Consider the following 27,964-nt stretch of genomic DNA (forward strand, 5'->3'; position numbering starts at 1 on the left):
GGAAGGGCCAAAAAGCTTCCATGTGAAGAAGATGAAACACGCCCCCAGCCCCAAAGCACCTGTGTGGCTTCCGAGTGCACTGCTCCCTCATCAGCCTGTGAAGGAGGCCATTAGCGTCACCAGGGGCAGGAGGGCAGGTGGAGAGCAGCCCAGCCCACTGTGAGCAGCAAGCGCTGCTTTCAAAGTAGCAGCCCTAGGAGGCAAAGCACAGGGCAGGGATGGAGCTGGAGGCAAGGAGATGGACTTTGACTTTGTCAGCGCAGCACCTCAGAAGTTTTCTCACACGGCAGAGAAGACTGCTTCTGACTCAGGGCCCTTGACTTAGTATCTTAAACTTGAGTCTGCATTAGCAGATGTTAAAAACCAACTTTCTTCAGAGGCCAGAATTAGCAGGGGTTGATGGGGTGAAGCTCAGGCCACGGTTAAATGTGGCCTCTCCCTGGAATGGGCAAAGCAGAATTCCCCACCCAGGGTCACACCTTTTCCTGCTATAGTGGTGATATTTTCTGTGTCCCAAACTGGCCATCTCACTGCCCTCTAACAGAGTGCAGCCACTTCTGCACCCAGCCACTTGTGTCCAAGTAGGACACACACACACACACACACACACACACACACACGATGCCAAAGAGGAAGGGGAAAGGCCTTGTACCTTCCTTAACCTGGCACTTCTTTTAAGGAGGCCCCTTCCCAGTTTTGAGAGCCAAAGCACTGCACCATCTTTGCGGTTCCATTTGAAAAACAGCAGAGGGATTATTCAGCACAAAGCTCCATTTCTATATATTTTAATTAAAAAATGCAAAGGGACCCTATGCAGTCTCAGTCAGTTCTCCTTTTTTTGGTGGGGGGGGGAAGAAAGAGTGAAAAGACAGAATGCAAAGAGGACAGAGCCTTTCCCTGGGGCTGCAAAGGGCAGAGGAAGCTGCTGGGGGCACCTACCACAGGCAGCAGGGGCTCAACAAGTCCAGCTGCTCTTGCAACCACAGCAGCTTCCAGTGCAGGCACACATGCGCAAGCACACACTCAGGCATTCTCCAGCACCGTCACACAGATACAAAACGTGGGGCAGCCCATCCAGCCACTCCCATTGTGGGAAAAGTTCTCCACTGTGGCTGTCTAAGCAGCGAGCCAAGCCATTGCAGCTGAAATAAGGCCTCTTGCTGATGAGCCTCTGGGCAGCACCACCTTGGCCTGGAGCGGCAGCTCAGCCAAGCATGTGCTCCAGAAGGCTGGGAGGAGGTGGAGGCTGTCAGACCTGCAGCAGCCCCTGCTCCACAAAGCTCAGGAGCGGCTTCGGTCTTCATGGTTGCCCACAACCATTTTGCTGTAGAGCTTCTGCTGCTCTTCCTTGAAGGTGTCCTTCACCTTTTCCCTCTTTAGGCCTCCGTCCCTAGAAAAAGAGAGAGGGAGAGGGCAGACGGACAAGAAAAGAAAATTACTCCCCTGTTGGCTAAAAGCACCAGCGTGCAAGAGGGAACGTACAGCCCTGGCAAGCAGGAAGGGAAAACTGCACTTGCAAATTCTACTCACAGCCGCTGTGTGCAGATTTATCATGTGGCAGTGCTAAGGAGGGAGCCTCAGGCGCATGGGCTTACCCCACCACAGCCAGCACCTTCAAGGCTGCTTGGCCAGCCCCACTCCCATAATCCATCCACTGTGGAAAAGGCTCAGCAGCGGCTGGCTGCAGAGACGCTGCAGGCTATAGGCAGCTAGCTCTTTGGGTTGCTGGAGGCTCAAGCCACAGCTGAGGCCAGTGTCCATGGTTCTCCCCACCACATTGGTCTTTAAACAGAGAACATCCTACGCAGGCTGCTGCCAAACATGAAACATTGCTGAAGTCTTTACTCTCCCTATTCTTTTCCAGCTTAAAATCAACCTCCCCACATCTTTTAAAGGTGAAGGAGGCTTCTTCTACTGGCATACAGCTGATTTTGAGCTCTTAAAAATGGAATTCTGCATAATTATAGAATTATAGACTTGGAAGGGACCCGGAGGATCATCTATTCCAAACTTCTGCAAAGCAGGAATCTTAACATGTAGACTGAGCCCAAGGAAGCCATAGATTTAGCCAGGATAGAGTCCCATCCACATCCCAACATGGCTGTGACACAGAAACTTAGGAAGCTGCCTTATACAAATGCAGACCATTGGCTGATCTAACCCAGGAATGTCTACCCTGACAGAGGCTCTCCAGGGTTTTCAGCAAGGGACATCTCCTGCCCTGCCCACACATGCCTTTGGGGACTGATCTAGGGACCTTCTGCAGGTAAGGAAGATGCTACTCTCACGGCCCTTCCCTGAGTGGGCAGAGCTGAGGTAGAGCCATTGCTTTCCAAGCAAAATGTGTCCAGAGCACTGGGCCAGGTGGACCAATGGCATGACTCCCAGCTTCTCCCCATCCTCCCGATCCATCAGCTTCAGGACTCACCACAGGAGATCCACAAGACCCCCTTGCCTAGCAATGGCAGACTTCACCCGATTGGCAAATTGCACAGCATCTTCATCAGGCTAAAAAAGAACAAAGGCTGGTTGGAATTTGCAGAAAGGAGCCTGGTGGGGATGGCTGCCATTTCTCTGATAACAACCCTACTCCAAGTTCAGGTACCCACCTCTCTGGTCATTGGCGGCAGGTACCAGACACTGCAAACTATAGCCCAGCTGGTCATCATCCTGAGCAGATAAGTCACCATGCCGTATTTGCTGCTGTTAAAAAAGGCGTCTCCAAATTGGGGGTCATACTGAAGGACAAAAGGAGGGGAGGGAGGGGAAGATAGAGAACTCAACACCTCCTGAAAGCAAAAGAGGTTTATGCCACATTCAGCACACGGCAAGAAATATGCCTGTAGGAACTGCCTTTCAATAAAGGATTTCCATTTATGATATTTGCATCCATAGAATCATAAAGTTGGAAGGGAACTCAAGAGGCATCTAGTCCAACACTCTGCAACTACAGAATCTCTGACAGATGTCCATCGAACCTCTGTCTAAAAACCTCCAATGAAGGATAGTCCACCACCTTCTGAGGAAGTCTGTTCCACTGTTGAACAGCTCTTATTGTCAGAAAGTTATTCCTGGTGTTTAGTTGGAATCTCCTTTCTTGTAATTTGAATCCACTGGTTTGGGTCCTACCCTCCGGAGCAGGAGAAAACAAGCTTGCTCCCTCTTCCATGTGATAGTCCTTACAATGTTTGAATATGGCTATCATCTCACCTTTCAGTCTTATTCAAGCTAAACATACCAAACTCCATCAACCCCTCTTCCTCATCAGGCTAGTTTCCAGACCCTTGATCACCCTGGTTGCCCTCCTCTGCACACCTTCCAGCTTGTCAACATCCTTCTTAAACAGCAGTGTCCAGCTCTTCCTTCAAGGAGCTCAGATCAGTTTACATGAGATTATCCTGTTCCATCCTCACAACAACCCCATGAGAGAGGCTGAGAGAGCAACATGCCCAGTTTTCACTGTGGGGAAGACCACGTGTGGGGAACCTGCAGATGTTGCTGAAGACCTAGAACTTCCTTCATTCCTGGCCACTGGCCATGCTTGCTGGGAATGATGAGAGCTTAAAGTTCAAGAAGGGCCATAGGTCCCCACCCCAAGGTGTAGAGCAATGCAGCTGAAATTCCTCTGTCTGTGTGCCATCGTGCAGTGGCCTGCTTTACCCAACTCTCTACATGCTCATGCAAGTTTTGAATGTGCCCCAAACAAATTCCATGGATCTGAAATTTAGTCCAAATAGGCATAGGCTAGTGGGGAATTCTCCTATGAAAGTCCCGATGAATAAATGGGGATCACTCCCAATCATTCCAAGGTGGCTCATCTACAGAACTCCCCAGTGGAACGTGTCCAAGAGTAAATACTTTCAATGGCAACAGGCTGAGAGGTTGTGAAAAGTTGCAGGGCCTGTGTTGCATAGTACAAGATTCTGGAACCTCTTGCCAGAAATTCCCAGGGCTTCTCAACTCTCCAGCATTCCTGGCTCCATACAGACCACAGTGGCATTATCTTCCAGTCCCCAAGGTCTACCTAGCAAGCTTCAGGGTGCTTTGCTCAATGGTAACAGCTCTCACCTTGATAGCAACCGGATAAACAGTGGCACCAATCTCAAAGCTCCCTTTCTTGAACATCATCACGGAAGTGTTGTTGATGCAAGTGCCTGTGAAGAGAAATGGCCGTTTCTGTAGGAACAGGGATCACCAATGGTGGGACAGAGGACTTACCCATGGGGGTGGGGTAGGGTGGGGAAGCCTGTGTATTTGTGAGAATGCGGCATAAATCAAGGGCATAGCTTTCAATGAAGTCTGAGTGGCACATCCAATTTCAAACAGAACGTATTTTCAGTGGTGAACCATACCAAGCCAAGAAGTTGTGGGCCATAGAGATGCAGGGATAGAGTGGCCTTCAGTCTCTACCCACCCAAGTGGCTGCTTTCTGTTAGGTACTTGGAATTCAGGACTGTGAGTCCCTCCAGCCTTTACTTGCCTCTACAGTTTATATGTTTAATAGGATGCTTTCATCCGTCCTGTGGCTGGGGCACCATGACTATAGAGAGCCCTGGGACTTAACCCTTCTTCCTTAATTCTTGCTTACCTTCAGGGAAAATAAGGATGGGCAATTTATTTTTATCATGAGCATGTTCGGACAGCCTGCAGGTAGAAAGGAGAGAGAGAGAGAATGTGTGTATCACTGAGAGGTACATGCCTGGCTGATCCAGAAGAAGATTCCAGCAGCCCCAGCAACCACCAAGCAAGCTCCTCAACTTCAAATCAGCCAGGTAGCCAAGTCTGTCACCAGTCAGAGCTGCAACTCCCCAGACTATACGCAGCACAACCCACAAGCCTTGCCTGCTGGGCATATGGAGCAGGGACAGATTGTGCACCCACCTTTTAGCCACCAGGTGGCGATCCTTCACCTCCGAGCGTTCAAACCAGACATGGGGACAAGCCTTGACCATGGCCCTCTGGATTACCCCCATGAGCCCCCCATGGACCTGGCCCACCTGAGGAACAGAAAAGAGGTCATAGGTCAGTCAGGGTGTGGGGGGAGACTTTGGTTCAGCAGCCTCCCATTAAGACAGCCACGCCAACATCAAGCAGCTCTACTTGCAAAGGAAAATACCTTTGTCTGTATAAAACTCTCCATCCCGCAGGAATGCCAAGTGTTAAGGAAGGTGAGAATGTGGGACCTGACTGCTACCCACCCATCATGGAATGTGGGAGACACCTGTCCTCCCTTTGTCCAAAAGCACAGGGTCCTCAGGGAGGGCTGCAGAGGAACCAGGCCTCTCTTGGCTAAGAAGCTCAGGAGTGTGCAAATAGCTGCAGCAGACCACCCAAGCACCTGACATTCTCCAGAGACCACCAAGGGCGCCAAATGATTCCCCCATCTGCCTGCAGAGGAGCTCCCAAGGTTCAAGAAAAAGGCAGGAGCAGCGAGGATGCTCAAGGAGAGTTCAAACGGCTTCCACACTCCTATCTTATGACTGTTCCTTTGGGTGGTGGGCACATCGTAGCAGCATGAACAGAACATGCTTCCTCCCCATGGCTGTTGGGCGGGGCACATTGACAGATTGGATTAAAAACAACCCAGTGCCACCAATGCTGCCTGACAGAATTGGGCAATGGCCCTGATTTTTCAAAAACGAATCCAGTATTTTCAATAAAGGTTATGTTCAAGAACCTTCTGCTGCTACACAGTGATCCTCCTCACACACACACACACACACACACACACATGGTTCCCCATCCTCACCATAGCATAGTAACCATCACTGGCCAGAATTATGACATCAATCGGGGACGTGTGGTTAGCCACACAGATTCCTCCATTGCGGGGTCTGTTTTCCCTGAAGTTGGGAAAGAAAAAGAGATTAGCCAAAGGAAAAAAAAAAAAGAAAAAAGAAAAAGGCTGAAGCACAAGCTCAGCCTGTCCTGGAAAAGCATTCAGCAGGGGGCCTCCTTCCATGTGTCCTTCTTCCCCCAATTTCTATCCTTAAGGAACAAGCAACCTCAATGCCCTGCCACACAGATAATGGCACAGTTCACACACAGTAGATACAATCAGGTTTTTATGTGTTCTGAACTTAAAAAACAAACAAACCAACAATCCTGAAGTTCTGCGTCAAAGAAACCTCAGATCTATGACCCATATAAATTATATTAATTTGTGTCCCATGTTTGCACAATGTATTCTACATTGCTAAACATGTCATTCTTGGGGACAGTGGCAGATGACACTGATTATCCAGCTCAAATCTGGGTTTAAAGGGAAGTAATAGTGCCGCTGTATTCTGCTCTGGTCAGACCTCACCTGGAGTACTGTGTCCAGTTCTGGGCACCACAGTTCAAGAAGGACACTGACAAACTGGAACGTGTCCAGAGGAGGGCAACCAAAATGGTCAAAGGCCTGGAAACGATGCCTTATGAGGAACGGCTAAGAGAGCTGGGCATGTTTAGCCTGGAGAAGAGGAGGTTAAGGGGTGATATGATAGCCATGTTCAAATATATAAAAGGATGTCACATAGAGGAGGGAGAAAGGTTGTTTTCTGCTGCTCCAGAGAAGCGGACACGGAGCAATGGATCCAAACTACAAGAAAGAAGATTCCACCTAAACATTAGGAAGAACTTCCTGACAGTAAGAGCTGTTCGACAGTGGAATTTGCTGCCAAGGAGTGTGGTGGAGTCTCCTTCTTTGGAGGTCTTTAAGCAGAAGCTTGACAACCATATGTCAGGAGTGCTCTGATGGTGTTTCCTGCTTGGCAGGGGGTTGGACTCGATGGCCCTTGTGGTCTCTTCCAACTCTATGATTCTATGATTCTAAACCTGACTTTCAGAACTAAATAGGCCTTGGTTGCCCCTGTATCAGGGGAGTACAGCTCTGTTACTATGACTCAATCTCTCGCTGGCTTTTGAGACCACTGACCACGGTATTCCTCTGAGACTGACTCTGTGCAATGGGCACAGGGGTTCTATTCCTCCCCATGAAAGGAGCACTTTAAGAGTGTTCATTCCCTGGCACCTGTGCTAGGGGGTTCCACAGAGCACTATTTTGTAGCCAATGCTATTTAACCTCTATGTGAAACCACTGGGAGCGGTCCTTAGGTGTTTCGGAGCACAGTGCCATTAGCACACGGAGGACATGCAGCCCTAGTTCTCCATAGCATCAGAATCAGGAGAAGCTGTGCAAGCTCTAGGCAAGCGTCTTTAAAAGCAGAGCAGGAGGAACCTGGGAAGTGATGGGACAGCATCTTTGCTTATGAACACAGCTTATGAATGGTTGAACCATGTATCCAGTACTTAGAGCAGATACTGAGGCTGTGAGCCAGGACACAGAGAGTCATCAGGCACCATTGCTTTTGACTTTCACATTTCTCTTGAAGACTTTCTAATGTCAACAGGCCTATGCAGTTGCTTAAAATGTCCCTTGAACAGCCAGTGATTTTAATAATAGCTTTGTTTTGCTTCTGCGTGTTTCAGTGTTGCTGTACAGATGTTTTGCTGGTGCTTTATTTAAGAAGACATAAGGAGGAGCTGTAAAGGCACTGATCGCACCCTCTGACTATTGGGATTCTTGTTCAACCACCTTCCTGGCTTCTCACATTATCAGGCATTCTTTTTGCAGCCATAAGATCTAAAAACTTGTTCTCTCCTCTTTCTGTTTTTTTAAAATGAAAGCCACAGAAATGCAGCCAACACACAGGCCCCAGTCAACATTCCCCCTTTTCTGGGCATGTGTACTACAACCTCCCTCCCATCCCCTCCATACCGGTGGTGGTAGGTGATGATAGCTGTGAGAGCTCGCACACAGATCCGGTAGCACATCAGATGAACGTGCCTGCTCAGGAACTCTTTGCACCTAAAGGGCAAACACCTGATTAAATTGAAAGTTGTTGTTGTGGCTATTCATTCATTCATTCATTCTCCACCCTTTTCCCTAATAGGTACTCAGAGTAGCTTGCAGATAAAATAGGAACAGCTAGAAAAAAGAAAATAACAACAACTACTGTATAAACCGTAATAGAATGCTTAATATTAAATATTAAAACTATGTGCATATGTTTATTTTAAAAATCTATTAAAAACACACTATCACGGCTATAGCATAGAGTAACCATCTATGTCTAGGTGCCCCTGCTTTCCTCAAAATAGCACTTACAAACCTAAAGAAAAGAGGAAGACACACATCTCCAAATGGCCACATACCAGGCAACCTTTAGCGCCTCCCTCTGGAAGCAGCTGGCTTTCAAAATCACCAACCAGATAGGACTACATGAAGGAACAGGTGGCAGCATGGCTTTAAAAGAGAAAACCGCAGCCATCCTTTTCTTCTGATGATCCCCTGATGAGGAACGACTCCAAATCCAGTGGGTGCAGACAGAAGGATCCTGCCATTTTCCTGGACTCGTGGCTTTGGTCAATGGACCCACTTTTAAGAAAGGGCTGGAGCCTGCCGTGTGAAGCCTGTGCAACAGCAGCCCTGTGGTGGGGGTGCTTCCTCACAAGTTGCACACATGCAAAAAGAGGGAGATCTCAGGGAAGCCCCCTTTGGACTGGTGTGACTCAAGAGGGTTGGGGTGAGAGGCAGAAAGGCTGGCCTTCTGGATATACTGATAAGCTCTGACCTTTTAGTGAGACCTTTAGTGAGAATGGCATCATCTTAACAGAGTTCTATTTCTCCTTTGCTCTGCCTTTTTTTTAAGATTCTTGCTCAGTTATTCAAATTTTCTTGAGATGCTGAGGGCAATTCCCCCTTCCCACCACCCAAATAGAGAATACAAAGAAAAAGTCTTGCCCACTTTTGTTCCACGTTTAATTGCCCGAGGGCAAAATGGTGATATGAAGGTTGAATCAACAGAGCCTGACCAGAGAGACAAGAGCAGAAACAGGGAGTCCACATTTAAATCCATTAGTTTTCTTCTGATGTTTGCTCCTTAATCCCAGTACCCGAAGCAAGTTAAGAGGATAAAAGGATGTCACATAGAGGAGGGAGAAAGGTTGTTTTCTGCTGCTCCAGAGAAGCGGACATGGAGCAATGGATCCAAACTACAAGAAAGAAGATTCCACCTAAACATTAGGAAGAACTTCCTGACAGTAAGAGCTGTTTGACAGTGGAATTTGCTGCCAAGGAGTGTGGCGGAGTCTCCTTCTTTGGAGGTCTTTAAGCAGAGGCTTGACAACCATATGTCAGGAGTGCTCTGATGGTGTTTCCTGCTTGGCAGGGGGTTGGACTCGATGGCCCTTGTGGTCTCTTCCAACTCTATGATTCTATGATTCTAAGAGTATTTCAGCACCTGCTGCCAGGTGGTGATCTTTGTAGGGGTCCACTATTGAGAACTCACCTTCCGTTGGGCAAATAACCCACCATGGTTGTGCCAGTCACCAAGAGGCTAATGCCAGTGAAAGCCAGAGCTACCCTGCGGGGGGGGGGGGAGAGAGAGAGATAGATGAGAACCCTGAGGAGGCAGGACCACCATCTGCACTGGTACCCCAGCCACTAACATAGTTCCACCATGGGGCAGGCACAACATGAACCCCCCCCCCAAGCTTTCATTCTGGAGCAAGTGGGGAGGTTCTTCCAGATGTTGCTCGGCTACACTCCCATCATCCCTAAGAACTATCCCTGCTGGCAGGAGCAGATGGGCATTGATGTCCAACACTGGCTGGAGGGCCACAGGTTCCCCATCCCTGGACCATAGGGAGCCCCGGTTGCGGCGGGACCATCACCCAGCTCAGTCTTTCTCAGAAGAGGCCCCAGGCCCTACCTGAGTGGCAGGAGGAAGCAGTAGCGGATCAGGACGCCCAGACCCCAGAGGACTGTGAGGCGCAGGCTGATGTAGTGGAAATTGTAGTTGGTCCTGCTCAGCAAGTTCCAAGACTGCAGCTCTTCGGCCGAGAAGCGCTTGGTCACCTCATCATCCATGATGGTCTCGATGCCCTTGCGGCAGAAGTAGAAGATGTCAGAGAGTTCAAACTCGGGGGCATCCAGGGCCTTGTTGCTGCCACTCCGCCGGATCTCTTTGATCTCCTCCTCCAAGGAAGTGGGCTCCTTTGCAATGATCCCTGCAGCAGACACAAAGTGAGGGGAACAAAACCCGCCACGCACCCCCTCCTCCCCCGGAGAGACGGCAGCAAGGCCTCTTACCATTCACATAGGGCTTATAAAGCGGGTGCTTCTTCTCTTTGGCCCCACGCTCAATCCTCAGCGTTGCCCACTGCAAGACAACAGAGTGGAAAAAGGAGAATCCTACCAGTCACACACAACTGACCTGGAACTCACTCCTGTGAAATGTGGCAAGAGACACACAGATGGCTTTCAAAACAGCTGGACAAGTTCAGGGAAGAGGATGGGTGGACCAACCACTAGAGTGAACACAGCGGAGGCTGGTCCATTAGGGTGAATGGGGAACTGTCCCACAAACTTTAGTCTGCTCTTAGCCACCCCTGGACCAGCCTGCCTACAACCAAGTCAGCTTCCTCCTCCTCCATCACCACTGCCTCCATGTTGCCCTTGTGGAACTCGGCAAAGGAGAAGGATGGGGAGAAAAGTAGACTGACTTGGCTCTGGCTCCCCCCTACTAGTTGCCTTCCTGCCTTCTGCCCTACCAATGGGCAACAGTCACATCTCCATTTAGTAGTTCACCTCTGAATACCAGATCTTGGAGATAAACAGGGGTGGCCACTGGCTTCATCACTCGCTTGTCAGCTTTCTGGATGCTTGGTTGTCTGTTGTTGGATGAGGAACAGGACAATGGGCCCTTGGTCTGCTCCAGCAAGCTCTCTCTTAGGTGTGCAGGAAAGCAACCCCCAGCAGCCTAAGCTGGTAAGACTGCGAGTGGCTGGGATAGGACCTCGGAAAGCCACTATGAATCAGGGTGGGCAACACCAGGCTAGGAGGAGCAGCGACTTAGAGGAGAATGAACAGGACACAAGGCTGCTTTGCCTAGTGGGGTTTGTTGAGTTCCCTGCTCCGACAAGGGCAGACCTGGCCCCTCATAATAAACAAAGGCCTGTCTCACAGGCAAACAGGATGCTTTCACTGGTTGCTGGTTTAATCTGGTTGTGGATGCCTTTCTCTGGCTGCAGTGCCTGGTTTGTATTGCCTGTTTTACTGATGGCAATTGAAATGCTAGTGTTGCTTACTGATGCTTGTAATCTTTCTTTCTTTTTGGTAGCCTGCTTCAGATGCTGTCCTCTCAGAAAAATACAGCCCATGAAACGCTTAAAATAAATAAATATATCCGAATCAAATTCTGGGAAGGATGGGACTGGAAAAACAATCTGTGGACCTGGATCATAACAATAGCAGCCTGTGGAGGCTTCCAGCCCACGAAGCGGGAGGCCTGAAAAATAGGAAAGGGCTGGTCCAGTCAAAGCTTTTCCAAAGCACCGTATTGGCCCGAAAATAAGCCGCACCTGAATATAAGCCGCAGCTTTTAAATTGGAGCGGGGGGGGGGGGATACCTGAATATAAGTCGTTCCCTTCCTTGCTGCTCCTTGCTGCATACTGGGTGTGTGGGGTGAGTGTGTGTGTGTGGGTGTGTGTGGGTGTGTGTGCTGCATTGTCAGCAGTGTTTCCCCTTCCTCGCTCTCTCCCTTCCCGATCTTGGGGGAGGGGACGGGGGACTACGCGCAGGGCGGGTGCCACTGTTTGCCCCACGCTCCTGGCTGCATACCGTAAGGTCGCGAATATAAGCCGCACTTTAACTTTTCACGGTTAGAATTTGGGGGTAAGTGCAGCTTTATTCAGGTCAATATGGTATTTGTTGAAATAAAAAAGCAAATCCTTGGAAGTTCAGGAAAGGGAAAACCATACCTGCACACACATCCTTTCTCCAGCTGACTTCCAAGTTACATGAGGAACAGCAAGAAGCCAGCTTAACCCAGTCAGGGCCAGAGCTCTGCTTGTTGCCTAATGCCCTTGCCAGCTTTTGCCTACTTGATCTCTGGAACCGACATGAAGCAGACAGCTGGTTGCGGCAGAAGATGCACGTCAACGTGGCTCATGCAGGGACACCACATCCTCTTTGGCAGATTGATGCAAAACGGGAAGTGCTGCCCTGCCCTGCCACTGCTCCTGCCCACTCACCACCCCCTGCCCATACCTGCAAACGCAGCCACATGCGCTGCTGGGCACCGCCAATTTCAAACAAGATTGGGCTGGTTTTTGGTGAGATCTTGTTCAAAATGGCTGCAGTCTTGCCTGAAATTGGCGTTGTTGGTGGCAGTGCTTCATCATCACTGACGGAGGCAGTGGGGCACCCCCGGGAGTGCCGCCTGGGGGGCTTCTGCCACCTGAGGCAGTGGCCTCACCCTGCCCAATTGCTGGGCCAGTTCTGGGTTCACACAACCTAGCCAGGCAAAGTTCTCCCTGCCCTGTCACCTCCAGTGCTCCTAATTTTCTGCCCCAACCAGCCACAGAACAAGACACAACCCTGGGCAGCTTTTCAAGTGATTGCCTGAAGCCAGCCTCATTTCCCCCTTATGCCCAGGTCAGCCTCTCCCCTCCAAGGCACCATATACCCACAACTGGACTCCTGGTTGCCTTCTGTTCCTCCTCCCTGCTGCACTGGTACACAGCTAAGGACTAAAATATTCAGGGCACTAAACTTGCACCACAGGCCCACACTCCTCCTTGATCAACAGGCTTTTTCTCCACCAAAGTCCAGTGGAGGAAGCACACAACCATCTCTCAGGCTGAGAACACTGCAGCATTTCTTGGTATGGTTCTGAAATGAGGATTCTAAAACTGGTTAAGATATGCTTCTCAGAGTTCAGAAGAGTCTGCCCAAAGCTTCCTCACTGAAATGAAGAGAAAGCTGCAATAGTGACCCACATGCACTGAGCCCGTGTAAGCCCACAATTAAGCAGGGTTAAGCAATTCAGAACAGGGTATGCAACTGGACATGCCACTCTCTTTGAACCCCTCACTTCTAAACATATGTTTAAAAAGACATTTAAGAGCATCTGTTGTGTGCGCCTGTTACCAGCTCGGGTGAAATTGAGCTCAAATGGTGATGATGTGGTCTACTGCAGAACACTTTGATTTGAAATCACTTTAGAAATAGTAAATGTAATGCTGAAACCAGCTGACAGAAGGGCTGGAGAGAGACAAGAAGAGAAGGAGAGAGGAGGGTGCGCTGGAACCCTCAGCATGTTTCCTAGATGGAGCTAAGGGTATGCCTGTGCCAGCCCAGCACTTAAGAGCCTGGCAGAATTAATGATCAGAAGGAGAACTGGAGCACAAAGGCCCACGGTGTGCATTTAGGTTCCAGGAGATGTGGACCTCAGGGAAACAAAAAAATTTATGCAGAGCAGAGGCACTTTCATTGACTGCTCTTCTCTCAATTGCTAAACTCGATATATTTGCTTACGCGAGCACAGTTGCTCACACAGCTGCCCATCACGAGCAGACTGGGGCGGGGGGGGGGGTCTGCCTCCCAAACCAATCACAGCCCATATAGAAAGTGATCTGGACGGTGTCAGAGGGGAGCTTGTGCCCACTCCTCCTTTTGTGCAAGGTGGTCCACAAAGCCCACTCTTAAAACTCTAGAAAAACTGACGGCAGTGCTAACGGGCTCTTTGACCCTGCCCTCTGATCTGGAAACTCTCTCCCCTTGCCGATGCATGGGGAAACTTTGTAGTTACTTATTTAGTAGCACTTTGCACCTGCTCAGGGTCATCTTCGTTGACTCCAACGTCCTACGTTCCCGGGCTAAGTCTTGGCATTGACAACGGCTGCTAGAGCCAGCCCTAGAGCAAATAAAGCCTTGCCTGAACGTTGATTGCAAAGCCTGCTGCTGTAAAAAGCTCTGAGTCACCCTGACTGCTGACACATCCCATCCAGTGGAGGGTATTAATTCTTGCTGCCTTCCACTCACAGCAACATCAGGAATTTTGACTCACCTGGAATATCTGCAGCAGGGTTCTCATGTAAAGGCGGCGGATGCCAAAGGAAACTCCAAAAATGGCTGGCACAATGATGAAAACCAAGAGCAGAGTGAAGAGTACGGTCAGGGAAATGCCTAGCAGGTTAACCACCAAGCTATCAAAGGGCAGTAGTAGAAACATGGCGAGCAGCAGGCAAGGCGAGTGTCCTGTGGGATCCTGAGGCAGGCAGAGAGAGGATGCCTGGGCAGTCAGCCAGTTCTTGTGTCAACTAGTGGCAACTTTGTCTGTGCAGAAGGTCCCTGGCATTTCACACGTGCCATTTCAAAGTTCACACCCTTCCTCCAACAGTTGTGGGGTGGTAAGGAACCCCCATGATCCAGTCCGGAAACAGGCAACAGAGCAAAGAGAAATGGCAAAGGCTTAAGAGTACGAAGGTCACACCAGGAGTGCCACAGCGAAGTGCACCAAGGGCAAGGAGAGATGTGCTCGGGAGCAGCTCCCAGGAAGCTGTGAGGATGAAGCCCCTCTGAGCTGTCAAGGGCATGAAACGTCTCTTTGCCAGGCTGAGGTGAGCTCCTTTTCTTGCCCAGCATTAGGAGGAAAGCCTGGTGGGCTACAGAGCTAGAGCTCTTGCCACTGAGACACAAGGGCCAGCTCCGAATCTCTCATGTAGTCTGTAGCAAGTGTCATTCCAAGGCGTGTGGGATCAAGTCACAACTGGCAGGTGCTTCCTCTTCTTTGGAAGATGCTCTGTGAGACTGCAGCATTCACAGGTCTCAAACACTAGGGGAGGAAAGAGAAAGGGTCAGGCACACCCTGCCACTGAAATATCAGAACAGGAGAGGGGAACGTAAGATAAGGGGAACAGAGTCACCAGTTCCAGGACAGCAGCGAAGGGGAAGCTCGAGTACCTTTCGCTAAAATGACAGCAAGGAGAAAACTTGGGAAGGATCAACTCATCCTGCCAGTCAGATCTGTGTATTGTTGACAAAGTCCACTAAAGTTACTACAGTGGTACCTCTGGTTGCAAATGGGATCCATTCCAGAGGCCTGTTCGCAACATGAAAAGAGTGCAACCCGCAGCGGCGCGTCTGCGCACGTGCGGGTGTGATCCGCTGCTTCTGCACATGTGTGTGACGTCATTTTGCGCTTCTGCGCATTCGCGAGCGGCGAAACCCAGAAGTAACCTTTCTAGTACTTCTGGGTCGCTGCGGGACGTAACCTGAAAGAACATAACATGAAGTGGACATAACATGAGGTATGACTGTAGTCCACAAACATTGCTCCCAGCTTGTCTGATTTGTGGTCATAAAAGGAAATGAATAAGACCTAACTATTGGACAACTTCCCTGCCTAGTTGGCTACAGGTGATTCTGACTGGCGGGGGTAACCAAGCAAGAAGCGATTTACAAGCCTAGCACATTAACATGCAACTATTTTCAAAATGAAAGCAGTAACCTGTGAAGAGGGACAGAATGTGTTCTGAAATGGAACATGTTCTACTTCTTTATTTTCCCATGGGTGTGTGTGTGTGTGAGTGAGAGAGAGAGAGAATATTTCCTTTTTCTAAAATTGAACTGTTTCACAAAATAAGTAAGTAACTTAATGAATGGAGACAACGTTTATTTAAAAAAGACTGCTGTAGCACACAGGATGCATCTGACAAAATGGGTGTGAGTCCATGAAAGCTTATCCCATAATACAACTGTTAGCTTTTAAGGCACCACAAGATTCTTTCCTGAAAATATTTATTTATTTATATGTACATTAATGACACACACAGAGATGTTCTAAATACAGGAGTCCAAAGTGTCTAAAATTGTAAAACATATCTATAAAAGCAATAAAACAATACTATATCATTTGTAACACTAGAGAGGTCAGCCATCAGCCTTTCCCAAAGAGCCAGGTTTTAATTAGCTGGCAAAATGAATATAATAATAATAATAATAATAATAATAATATTTTTTATTTATACCCCGCCCTCCCCAGCCAAGACCGGGCTCAGGGCGGCTAACAACAAATAATAAAAACAAGTTGATTAAAATACAATTTAAAAGATTAAGAAACAACATTAAAACAATTAGGGAGCAATCTCTTCATAGGAGGAGAAAGGAAAAAGAAAGAGGGGGAGGGAATCAAACTGATTCTGAGCCAAAGGCCAAGTGGAACAACTCTGTCTTACAGGCCCTGCAGAAAGAGATCAGATCCCACAGGGCCCTGGTCTCAAGAGACAGAGCATTCCACCGCAGGAGCCAGTGTTGAAAAGGCCCTGGCTCTGGTTGAAGCTAATCTAACTTCCTTAGGGCCCGGGACCTCTAGGGTGTTGCTATATATGGACCTTAAGGTCCTCCGTGGGGCATACCAGGAGAGGCGGTCCTAGGCCGTGAAGGGCTTTAAAGGTCAAAACCAGCACCTTAAATCTGACCCTGTACTCCACCGGGAGCCAGTGCAGCTGGAAAGGCACTGGGTGAATATGCTCCCATGGCAGAGACCCCGTGAGGAGCCTCGCTGCAGCATTCTGCACCCGCTGGAGTTTCAGGGACAGCTTCAAGGGCAGCCCCGCGTAGAGCGAATTACAGTAGTCAAGCCTGGAGGTGACCACCGCATGGATCACTGTGGCCAGGTCAGGGTGGGAAAGGGAAGGGACCAACTGCTTGATGCGGTGAAGGTGGAAAAATGTCGCCTTGGCTGCTGTTGTAATCTGCGCCTCCACGGAAAGGGAGGCGTCAAGGGTTACACCCAACCTCTTAACAGAAGGCAATGGCACTAATTGGGCCCCCGCAAGAGAAGGGAGTTGGTCCCTCATCCCCATACCATCCCGACCCAGCCAGAGGACATCTGTCTTTGAAGGATTTAGTTTCAATCGGCTCCCACGAAACCATCCAGCCACAGCTTCCAAACATCTGGTCAGTGTGTCAGGGATCGAGTTGGTATGGCCATCCATCAGCAGACAGAGCTGAGTGTCATCAGCATATTGGTGACAACCCAGCCCAAAGCTCCGGATAATCTGGGCAAGGGGGTGCATAAAGATGTTAAAAAGCATTGGGGAGAGGATTGTGCCCTGCGGAATTCCACACACCAAGGGGTGGCGCGACGACATCTCCCTCCTTCCCATATAGCATGGGAAGCCCCATGGACTTCCTTGGAAAGGGCTTTCCAAAGCATTGGTACCATAACGCAAAAGGATCTGCTTCCCAAACTCACCCCCTGCCTGTACTTCAGTGGTGGCAGATGAGCAGGACTTCAGGAGCTAATCCTTGTCAGGGCAGATGAGCCAATGTCCCTTAAGGTACCTGAGTCCTCGGTCATTTAAGTGGAGTCCTAGCACTTGAACTGGGCCAACAATGTCACAAATTGATCATTTTCAAAGCTGTAATTAAGATTTTTCAGGTTACTGTCCTTCGGGTTAGGATGCAATTAGGAAGGCACAGACCTGCCTCTTGGAATCAGGCAGCCACCTTCGCTGTCTTCCTTTTGGAGCCTGCTGAAGTCATTCGTATTTAGACAAGCCTCCCAGGTATCTAGAAAGCTTGTATGAGTTTTAATTTGTTTAGTCTATTTTACTGTGGCTTTAATTTTCTGTTTGTCTTAAATTATGGTGTAATTTTTTTAGTGATAATTTTATTGTTTTATCTTTCTGTAAACCACTTTGGAGTTTTTTCTACAATCAAACAGTAAAATTTATGAAATAAATGAATAAATACAGAGGCAGGCAGATAGACAAATACCATATGCATACATATATATAACCCCAACATGCTAAATCAGATGCTAGCTGAATTAGGGCATCATAAAATTTCCGAGTCAGACTCTTCCAGAATACCTGGAACGTATTGTAATGGAAGTAGCATGCATCTGAAAGGCTTGGCCATTCTGAATCTAAGGGAGCACTTGATTGTGTTATACTGCTGAAGCAAAGAGGTAACAGGGGTCAGCAAACTTTTTCAGCAGGGGGCCGGTCCACTGTCCCTCAGACCTTGTGGGGTGATGGCCTATATTTTTTGGGGGGGAATGAACAAATTTCTATGCCCCACAAATAACCCAGAGATGCATTTTAAATAAAAGGACACATGTAAAAACACACTGATTGCGATTTAGAAGGCGATGGGGCCAGATCCGGCCCCTGGGCCTCAGTTTGCCTACCCATGAGGAAGATGGACCTGCTTGAATGGGAGACCACTGGGAGACCCAGGAAAGCCTCTTTAACCTCTCTGAAAAAGCAGAGTGTAACAAACACTAATTAAAAACACTATTACTCTAGCCCAGGTATCTGCCCATCAGCACTTGCAACATCAACTAAGCCTAGAGGTATGATGGAGATGCTACAACTCTCTCTCTCTCTATGTGAATTACTGTATTTTAATATTTTGCTTGAAGCCGCCCAGAGTGGCTGGGAAAACCCATCCAGATGGGCAGGGTATAAATAAATAGATAAAGTGGTGCCTCTAGTTATGAACTTAATTCGTTCTGGAGGTCCGTTCTTAACCTGAAACTGTTCTTAACTAGAGGCATGCTTTCGCTAATGGGACCTCTTGCTGCCGCTGGCACACCATTTCCATTCTCATCCTGGGGCAAAGTTCTCAACTTGAGGTAACTCTTCCAGGTTAGTGGAGTTTGTAACCTGAAGCGTTTGTAACTTGAGGTACCACTGTATATAAAACCCCTGACCAACTCTCCCATTTGCCCAGGATCCCACCCTGGCGGAAGCTAAGGACACAGAAGACCCCCGTCCCAGTCAGTTTGAACTGACTGAGTAGCTATTTACACCGAATCCAAAGCTCTGCCAAGGCCACAGACTCTCTTTCCAAAATTTGGAAACAGTCAAACAGTACTTTGCTGCTCACTCAGAATTTTACTCACAGAAGCTGAATAGAAGTCACAGAGGGAGGTGGTGAAGAACCGGAGCTTTAGCCCAGGAGACTGTTTATTAAGCAACATCCAAGGGGTGGTTGCTTTTTTTCCTGGTGGGGGCGGAGAAACAGAAACAAGAGGCTCCAGAGGGAAACTCACCACTGGCTGCCCTCAACTGGAACAGTGTATGATCTTGCATCACCAATGGAATGGAACAGCAGTCAAGAGCATGTACACCCAGCTGGGGTGTGTAATCTTTGAAAAATGTTCCAAGAGATTCCATGGTTCACGCTGGGAATGACGAAATGGCTTCCTCCATGTGGGAAGCAACATATCAGAGTCAAGAGAAATCACTGCCTGAGGGCATCAGCCTGATTCTAAGTAATTGGCAGTGGTATAAAGCCATTTGTATGTTTCCCAAACTGATTGACTAGAAATGTGCACCTGATACAAATAAGCAGGAAAGCTGACTCAAAATTATTTTGACTGAAATATGTTAATCACAACATCATCAGAACGTTGTGGTCCCCAAGACAGAAAGAATCAAGAGTGGGTAAACTTCCAGAGACATCAAGTTTCAGAACAGAACTCTTCAGCAGGCAGGTCTCAGCAGCATTCTGTGCAATTCAAAAACTCTGCCATATACAAAGCAGGGGAAGGAAGCAAAGCAAGAGCAGACAAGAGCAGGATGTGACAATGATTAAACTCAGACATATTCACTTCCATCACAATTTTGGCTTGCAGAACTGGAAACATTTTCTCACTGGTAATTGTAGACTTAAACAGCAATGCTTGCTACCTAGGTTCCTGTTGTTGTTTTACATCACTATCTGAAATATGCACTGGTATCAGAATAGGTTCTGTTTCAAGTAATCTTCCTTCCAGATTGCATTACTCAGGGCTCAATAAAATAATTCCATTTATCATCAAATAACCACAAATACATATCATTGTTGTACTACACAACTGTGGCAGATAAGAGATAGCCTACAAAGTTCTCCCCATCATGCTCATTAAGGGAAGCAAGGGAAGTGGTCAATGAAATTGAAACCTCAACGGATCACATTAGCGGTCCCTAATGAGTGAGGCAGCAGTGATATTATATCAACATGCTCACTTTTGTGACAATTAACCTATGGAGTTCAGTACCGTCAAATGGGATGACATGCACTGGCTTTAAAAGAGAATGGTTTATTATTCATTTATTTTAGGTATCTAACATTTTCACAGAGTGGTTTACATGAACATTTTCCCACAATAAGAACCAGCAACTATTTAAATAATAAAACAGAAAAGACAACTGTTTCTTTTGGAGAAGCTGCTGCTGCAACTTCTTCTCGGCTTCCCTGAGAGCAAGATGCTTGAAGAGCCTCTGTGATGGCAGGTGTGGGATGGCTACCACTGGACTGCTCCCAAGCTCTTATTTGCTTATTATGCTCAAAGGGATTAGATTAGCCTCCAGAGAGTGAGCAATGATAACCAAATAGAAGGGATAATAAATAACAAGATGAAAGATGAAAAAATATTTTTTAATAATTCCAGTGGCACCTTTAAAGATCAACTAAATATAAGCTTTTAAGGTATGAGCTTTCGTGTGTAAACAGAAGGGGAACCTCTGGCCCTGCAGATGCTGCTGAACTACAACTCCCATCATCCCTGGCCATTGCCCATGCTTGCCGGGGCTAATGGGAATTGTAGTTTAACAACAACTGGAGTGCCAGGCCATACAAACAGGAAAAGGGCATCAGGTGTCTGTCCTGCTTGTGAGCATTCAGAACATCTGTCAGACCACAGTTGTAAACAGATTGGTAGACTAGGGGCACCATAGATCTGATCTAGCAAGACAATTCACATATACAACAAACTGCCCATCATTTGGAGCAAGAGACATTCAAACAGGAAAACCATTCCCTTATTTTAAGTTTTCCCACCTGCCCATAAGCTTTTTTCTAATAGGTCCCTTAAGAACACTGTATAACATTTAGATAGTGCTTTTTGCAATGCTCCCCATGGACATGCTAATGCTCTACTGGCAGGGGAACCAGAAGCAGAACCTCAGGAGCCAGAGGGAAATGAAGGACACCTAGGGGAGAATATGGTCCTTCAAGTAAAGGTAAAGGGACCCCTGACCGTTTAGGTCCAGTCGGGGACGGCTCTGGGGTTGCAGCACTCATCTCGCTTTACTGGCTGAGGTACAGATTCCGGGTCACGTGGCCAGCATGACTAAGCCGCTTCTGGTGAACCAGAGCAGCGCACGGAAACGCCGTTTACCTTCCTGCCAGAGTGGTAACCATTCATCTACTTGCACTGCATGCTTTCGAACTGCTAGGTTGGCAGGAGCAGGGTCTGAGCAATGGGATCTCACCCTGCCGCGGGGATTCGAACCGCCAACCTTCTGATCGGCAAACCCTAGGCTCTGTGGTTTAACCCACAGCACCACCCGTGTCCCAGTCCTTCAAGTACCCAGGTCCAAATTAAAAGGGAGGACTCAATGGCACTATTGCCCGGGGGGGGGGGCATACTTGCTTTCTGCCCCTAGTGACCAAGCGATTAAGAATCAAGCTTGTTCTTTCTGCACAGGCCCATCCTGGATCTTGGTTAAGCTCTGGTGCAAGGCAGCATAGAGAACTGACTTAAAATATACATATTTTATATGTGTAAAAAATCTGCATGGGTTTTTCTTTAGAAAAAAAAAACCCCTGCAAGAGCTGCCAAGAAAGGAATTGAAAATATGTGAGGCATTTCACTGAAAAACTAGAGGGATAAGGCAGCACCTAAAATTTCAGCCCCCTCCCCAACAGCTCTGGGCAGCACTAAGCAGGATGAGCTCCAAAAAAATCTTATATGGCAGCACATATCAACACCTCCTTCACTGCTTATCTGTTCCATTTGGACTCCATATGCCTTTTGTCTTCCTTTTAAAAATAAAATAAATAAAATCCACGTATTACTGTCAAAAACCAAGGTGTTAACCTGGGAAGCTCCCTCTTTCCTCTCTTCCAGCATGATGGTGAGGGCTTGTCCAGAAAACTCCAGAATGAGAAAACTAAGGAGTTATCCTTATGCTATAATCCTTACCCCACTTACCTGGGAGTAAGCCCAATAAGTTCAATAGGACTTACTTCTGAACAAATATGGCATATTTAGTTTTCTAACTCTGGGGTTTTGTGGACAAGCCACCAGTCAGATGCAGCAGAATAGACTTCAGCAGAACTATAACCATGGGTGCCAACTTGCCCCTGGGGCCGCGGGTGGCATGCAGCGTGAATGGCCCTGGCACTAACATTTGTGGGTGCCTGGCCCTTTCATGGGGAATTTTGTGGGTGCTCAGGCATCCAGGGGCACAGGGAGTTGACACCTATGACTATCACATTATCTTCTAAAAAGACCACCTTCAAGGCCGCCTCATAGAATCATAGAGTTGGAAGAGACCACAAGGGCCATCGAGTCCAACCCCCTGCCAAGCAGGAAACACCATCAGAGCACTCCTGACATATGGTTGTCAAGCCTCTGCTTAAAGACCTCCAAAGAAGGAGACTCCACCACACTCCTTGGCAGCAAATTCCACTGTCGAACAGCTCTTACTGTCAGGAAGTTCTTCCTAATGTTTAGGTGGAATCTTCTTTCTTGTAGTTTGGATCCATTGCTCCGTGTCCGCTTCTCTGGAGCAGCAGAAAACAACCTTTCTCCCTCCTCTATGTGACATCCTTTTATATATTTGAACATGGCTATCATATCACCCCTTAACCTCCTCTTCTCCAGGCTAAACATGCCCAGCTCCCTTAGCCGTTCCTCATAAGGCATCGTTTCCAGGCCTTTGACCATTTTGGTTGCCCTCCTCTGGACACGTTCCAGTTTGTCTCAATTGAAATCCTTAGTATTTTGGAGTTTATGAGGAGAGGCAGATATGCTTTGGGGAAACTCCATACAGTGGTTCCTCAGGTTAAGTACTTAATTTGTCCGGGAGGTCTGTTCTTAACCTGAAATTGTTCTTAACCTGAAGCACCACTTTAGCTAATGGGGCCTCCCGCTGCTGCTGCGCCGCCGCTGCGTGATTTCTGTTGTCATCCTGAAGCAGAGTTCTTAACCCAAGGTACTATTTCTGGGTTAGCGGAGTCTGTAACCTGAAGCGTATGTAACCTGAAGCATATGTAACCCAAGGTACCACTGTATTCTGGGCTAAACTTCAGTGGGATTCAGGGAACCTGATGAACAGCACAGTCCTATGCAGAGGTCCCACAAAGCTCAGTGGATTTATTTCCTTGTAGAGTTTAGGACTGCAGCCTTAAAAGCCTTAAATAATTTCCTTCACCTCTAGCATTCCTTGGAATCCAGTTTTGGACATCTGCACCTGCCATTTCCCATGTTGCTTTCTGTGGGCTCTTAATGTTCAGCTACTGCAATGACCTAACTTTAACCAAAGGAAGTCCTTGTTTGAGTAGCTGTCTGAATTATTACATTGCAAAGTCTAGTTTTTATTCTTCTGGTAAAAGCAAAGTCAGATCCTCCTTGTTTCTGTGACCTCCAAGGTAGGTACTATCCTGGTATGCAGTCACATTAAATCAAGTAAAAGCCAACTTTCGTTAATATAAACAAACCACAAACAGTAACCAAGACTTGTTCTTGGCTGACCTCCCATGGTTTGCTTAGAGGACAACAAACATCAGGGATATTATGGCAAGGCAGACTATGGCCTGTTCCCCAGCAGCACGGCAGCAGGGGAGGAGCAGAGCAAGAACTTTTCAGCAGAGGCACAAGCACATGGTTCACTTGCATCAATTCAGTTTACTCTTAGCTATGGCTTCAAGTGATATATGAACTGGGTCAGTATGTGAGGCAGGATGCTGGATAGGTCTTTGGGTCTGATCCAGTAAGGCCCGTCTTATGTTCCTGTTTAGAAGAGTGAACTGACTGGTTTGGGACCAAGGGTCAATTTAAGCAAGAGGCTTCCCGACTATCTACTTTAACAGAGAGCTTTCCAGCCTAACTGGTTTGCTAATGGACACTCATACATCTGCCATGGATCTTGCATGTATTGCAGGATGTCTGGGGTGCCCTGCTTCATGCAGGTGGCTGCCTGAGCCTTGCCAAGAGGCCGTGTGAACTGCCAGGGGGCCTATCCATGCACTGCAACTGCCCAAAGCAGCAGATTGGTAGGAATGGAAAGCTATCTTCCAAGGAAGCTTTTTGCTGGTGATAGGACTTCCCTGTGTTTTGATCATGGGCTACTTCTGGACTTTGTCTCACATTGTATCTGTGTTTTGCCATGGGACTGTGACCAGACCTTCCATTTTGGATTGCTGCTGTAAGTGGATGTGGGGCTGCTAGGTTTGGTTTCATCTGAAGCAGGAGAGCAACCAATTGCACTGAAATCCTAAGGACACTTATTGGGGAATACTGAACACAGTGGAATGCTACTTCCACATAATTATTCATAGGTTTTAGCTGTCAAGTTACTTGTCTGACTCGATATTCCTTTAGGAAAAGCTTACCAAGCCCCCAATGGTCTTCTACCATGACTTACAGACATGTACTTCAGCCTTTCAGGGAAGGGAGGGTTGTTGTTGTTGTTTTTTAAAAAAATGCTCTCAACTATGGATTGAAATCTAGGGCCACTGGGATACTATAACCCCTGCCTCCTTGGAAGAACATATTATTATTAATTATTATAATGCAGGGCGTTGTTTAAAATTGGCCCAAGACCTGAAGATGTTGATAACTTCATAGGGTGGTGTGTCCATTTGCACACATGCAAATGGAGTATCTTCAATAAATCCCCAAACATCATCCTCATTCCCACAGTTTGTAGGTAAAGAACATCTACCATGGTGCACATGCAAATGTAAGTGCACAAATCATTAAAAAATGTGGATTCCCTGACCATGCTTGCTACCTAGGCCTCATGCAACTTAAAAATGTATCATCATTTTCCTGCAGTCAACAAGTTCCTGGCATTTACTTTAACACATTTTTTACATAAGCACACCTATATAATGAGGCTGTCACCTGATTAAACAGTTGTTCAGAAAAAGTATGATTGTTTTATCCAGTTTTTACATGACGCACACATGTCACAGCAGGCATCACCTTAGAAGAAGCATTATCTGCTAAGTGTGAGAGAATCCTCCTTGCTGCTAGTAGATTTTGGAAATGCTTGTTTCTTTAAAAGCACCACAACCAACCTGCTCCCCAGTGACTTGCAGGCATCTCACTCTCTCACAATCCACTTAAATTAAGCCACTGTGAAGCCACAGCTCAGCAACAGAGCATCTGCCTTGAAAGCAGAAGGTCCTGGGTTCAATCCCAGGCATCTCAGGGTAGGGCTGGGAGAGACTCGTGCCTGAAATCCTGGAGAGCTGCTGTCAGTCAGTGAATATTGTCCGAGAATACTGAGCTAGATGGACCAATGGTCGACCCACTGATTTTACTGAGAGGAAAGTATGAGCTACAATTGTCCTCAAAATAAGCCACACTGAACTCAGTGGAGCTTCCTTCTGAGTTGATATGCACAAAATTGTGTTGTAGAGCCACATTCATACACACACTTCCCTGGGAGTAAGTTCACTAAAAATGGTGAGAATTACTTATCAGTAAACAACATATTCATTCCTTAGAAAGACTTGTGTCCTGCCTTTCTGGTCCAAACTTTGAACTGCTAGAAATGGCTAACAAAATATATTTTAAAATGCAACTCTAAAATATAAAAGCTGTGTACAATTAGGCTGCAAATATTTTCCACACTAATTAAGTAGACTCTGAAGCACTTAACTCTGATTGTGGTGTACCTGTAATTATTTGTGTATATTGTAACAAGTACAGCCTGCAACAAAAAGGTGTAACAACAGTGGTGTTTTCCAGTTCCTTGTTTGAGTCAGACATCCCCTATACATAATAATAATAATAATTTATTATTTATACCCCACCCATCTGGCTGAGTTTCCCCAGCCACTCTGGGCGGCTTCCAATCAAGTGTTAAAAACAATACAGAATTAAATATTAAAAATAAAAAATAAAAAATATATTCAAAAAACTGTTCTCAGTTCCATTCTTCTCCTCGCCTAATTTTCTATTTCCCCCTTCAACTGTCAATCAACCTTCCACACCCATTGCGTATGCTCAGTCCTCACTGGCCTGTTTTGGGAATTCATCCCCTATTCCTCAGTATTTCCCCCATTATTATCAGTAGTAGCAGTAGAAGTAGTAGTAGTAATATTTCTGCAAATCTTGGCCTTTCACCCAAGCCTGCCAATAACGGCATCGCATGTGTGTTTGGCCAAATAAGGACTCACAGCCTGAATGCAAAAAAGATAGGGAATTACTCTAATACATATTCTAATGTATAATACAGGCCAACACACACAAGTATACAAGCACTCGGTTCAGCACCTGAGATCCTCCTGCCAGCTGAGTTTCCATGGGTGGATGCAAGGAACAAGGCCTTTATGGCACTGACGCTCTGGATTGTCCTCACTAGAGCAACTCGCATGTCTCTACCACATGGACAGCTGATATAATACTGATACACACACACACACACACACACACACACACACACTATGCAAAGCCTACGCATGGCTAGCCTTGGGAGAATTTGAAAGACTGCTGCTCAATCCTACACACCTAGCAGTAAGTCCTACTGAACTCAAGGAGATTTACATCTGAGTACACACGTATAATGTATAAAAATAAGAAATTATCCAAGCAGTGAATAGAAAGCATATTATGAAGCATAATAAGAACAATTACAAAACATTTTAAGCAATCCTTTATTATACTCCAGCCTGCATTTGGGTGCTTTTAACTGAAGTTTTATCTGCTGAGGCTATCTTATTTTAATAATTTGTGAACTGAACATTGCTCATTGTTTACATGGTTCGATTATATGCTGTGTTTTAAGTGTGCTGTAATTCACCTTGCAAGTGGCTTTCAACCTTGAAAACGGGCTAGAAATCCATTAATTAATTAGAATCTTTTTTTCCCCACGTACATGGTACTAAATCACCTACACGCACATTGTATTTCATACACATTGTGACTGACATCAATCATCATGCAAGTCAAGAGCATTGGGCATCAGTTCTGGGAGGGTGTGGAGGGGAAGAGGGAAGGGGCAAGCTGGTGGGCAGTAATTAATAATGTAGTAATTATGATTAACAGCAAGAGAAACTAATGATTAATGTCATAGGCAGTGGTTTGATTCGATTCCTGTTAATAACCACAGCAGACCAGAGCTATGTTGGCTCATAAGGGGAAACCCTCCCGCAGCCACAGCTGGGCAGCACCGAGGCTCCCGCTTCCCAGGAAGGCAGGCGCAGGAGACGGGGTGCTGCGGCTTCCTGCAAGGCGTCGAGGGGCCAAGCGCTGCCCTGGAGGCCCCAGCCCCAGGCAAAGGCTGCCCCTGCGGGGAGACAGGCGCCACGAACAGATGGGAGGTGCGGGGGTTGGAGCCGGGTTCAAATCCCGCCCGCTGACCTACCTCGCAGGGCTGTTCTGAGAGACACGCCCGCCTTCAGCAGAGGAAGAGCGGTGTACACGTGTCAACGTCACGCAAGCCTGGCGCCGTCACGTGTGAACGGCCGCCCCGCTCTTCTCCACGCGCTCGCCCAGCCGCCCCGTCCCAGGCGGCCCGTCAGTCGGCCAGGCCCGACGGAGGCGGCCGGGGAGGGAGCCGGTGGGGGGTCCTCCAGGGAGGGGGCGTGGTCTGGCGGAATGGGCGGGGCACTCACCTGCCTTGGCTCGCTCGCGCTCTGCCCCTCCCCCAACTGGTCCGGCTGAGGTGAAGGAGGCGCCGCCGCCGCCGGAGCCAGGAATCGCGAGCTGGTGCGCCTGCGCGCACAAACCGCCGCCGCTAATACGTCACAGCGTCACCAGCCGGGGAGACTCGCCGGCGCCGGTCGCTCCGCCCACCAGGGGGCGCCCTCGAGCTCCGCCTTTTCGCGAGTCAGCCAATCGGCGGCAGCTTTTCCAGAAGTGCCGCGAGCGTCCAATGAGAACGGCGCTAGGGTTGAGGGAGAACTGACGGAGAAGGGGCGTCCTATTGTGCGCGCGCAGCGCGTCGAATAGCGTTCCTAAGCCAACCCCGCCCCTTCGGAGGACACGTCGTTCTCCCGCCGCGACGCAAAAAGGTGGGCGGGGCGGAGAGACGCAGCGCGAGGTTTACGCAGGCGTCGCAGCACGCGCCTTCTCAGGCCCGGCTGTGGTTGGAGCGCGACTCCGCTCGGCCCTT

General features: G+C 47.9%; 1 protein-coding gene across 4 annotated transcripts; it reads right to left on the bottom strand.

Annotated features, from left to right (window-relative positions):
- Positions 1-769: 769 nt before the first annotated feature.
- GPAT4 (glycerol-3-phosphate acyltransferase 4) lies at positions 770-27,599 on the bottom strand. 4 transcript variants are annotated; one of them, XM_081016459.1, is made up of 13 exons: positions 27,465-27,599; positions 13,900-14,667; positions 10,139-10,208; positions 9,759-10,056; positions 9,336-9,410; positions 7,763-7,852; positions 5,750-5,843; positions 4,882-4,997; positions 4,589-4,644; positions 4,069-4,154; positions 2,610-2,738; positions 2,429-2,508; positions 770-1,390 (listed from the first exon to the last, which is right to left on the bottom strand). In XM_081016459.1, the coding sequence occupies exons 2-13, from the start codon at positions 14,062-14,064 to the stop codon at positions 1,282-1,284; spliced, it is 1,368 nt and encodes a 455-aa protein (XP_080872585.1). In that variant the 5' UTR covers positions 14,065-14,667; positions 27,465-27,599; the 3' UTR covers positions 770-1,281. The 4 variants fall into 4 exon arrangements, with proteins under 4 accessions (XP_080872585.1, XP_080872588.1, XP_080872586.1 ...); XM_081016462.1 differs by having other exon boundaries at positions 27,469-27,577; XM_081016460.1 differs by lacking the exon at positions 27,465-27,599 and adding an exon at positions 27,215-27,374.
- Positions 27,600-27,964: the final 365 nt, after the last annotated feature.

The sequence above is a fragment of the Podarcis pityusensis genome, assembly GCF_964106645.2.
Source record: "Podarcis pityusensis genome assembly, chromosome: 8".
Lineage (NCBI taxonomy): Eukaryota > Metazoa > Chordata > Lepidosauria > Squamata > Lacertidae > Podarcis > Podarcis pityusensis.

What these genes read in the sequence shown, in the direction of transcription:
- GPAT4 (XM_081016459.1), bottom strand. Translation starts at nt 14,064, where the DNA reads ATGTTTCTACTACTGCCCTTTGATAGCTTGGTGGTTAACCTGCTAGGC. An exon ending in CCCTGCTGCAGATATTCCAG is followed by an intron (nt 10,209 to 13,899) that starts GTGAGTCAAAAT and finishes GTTGTCTTGCAG; the next exon opens with TGGGCAACGCTGAGGATTGA. An exon ending in GGTCTTGTGGATCTCCTGTG is followed by an intron (nt 1,391 to 2,428) that starts GTGAGTCCTGAA and finishes CTCTTTTTCTAG; the next exon opens with GGACGGAGGCCTAAAGAGGG.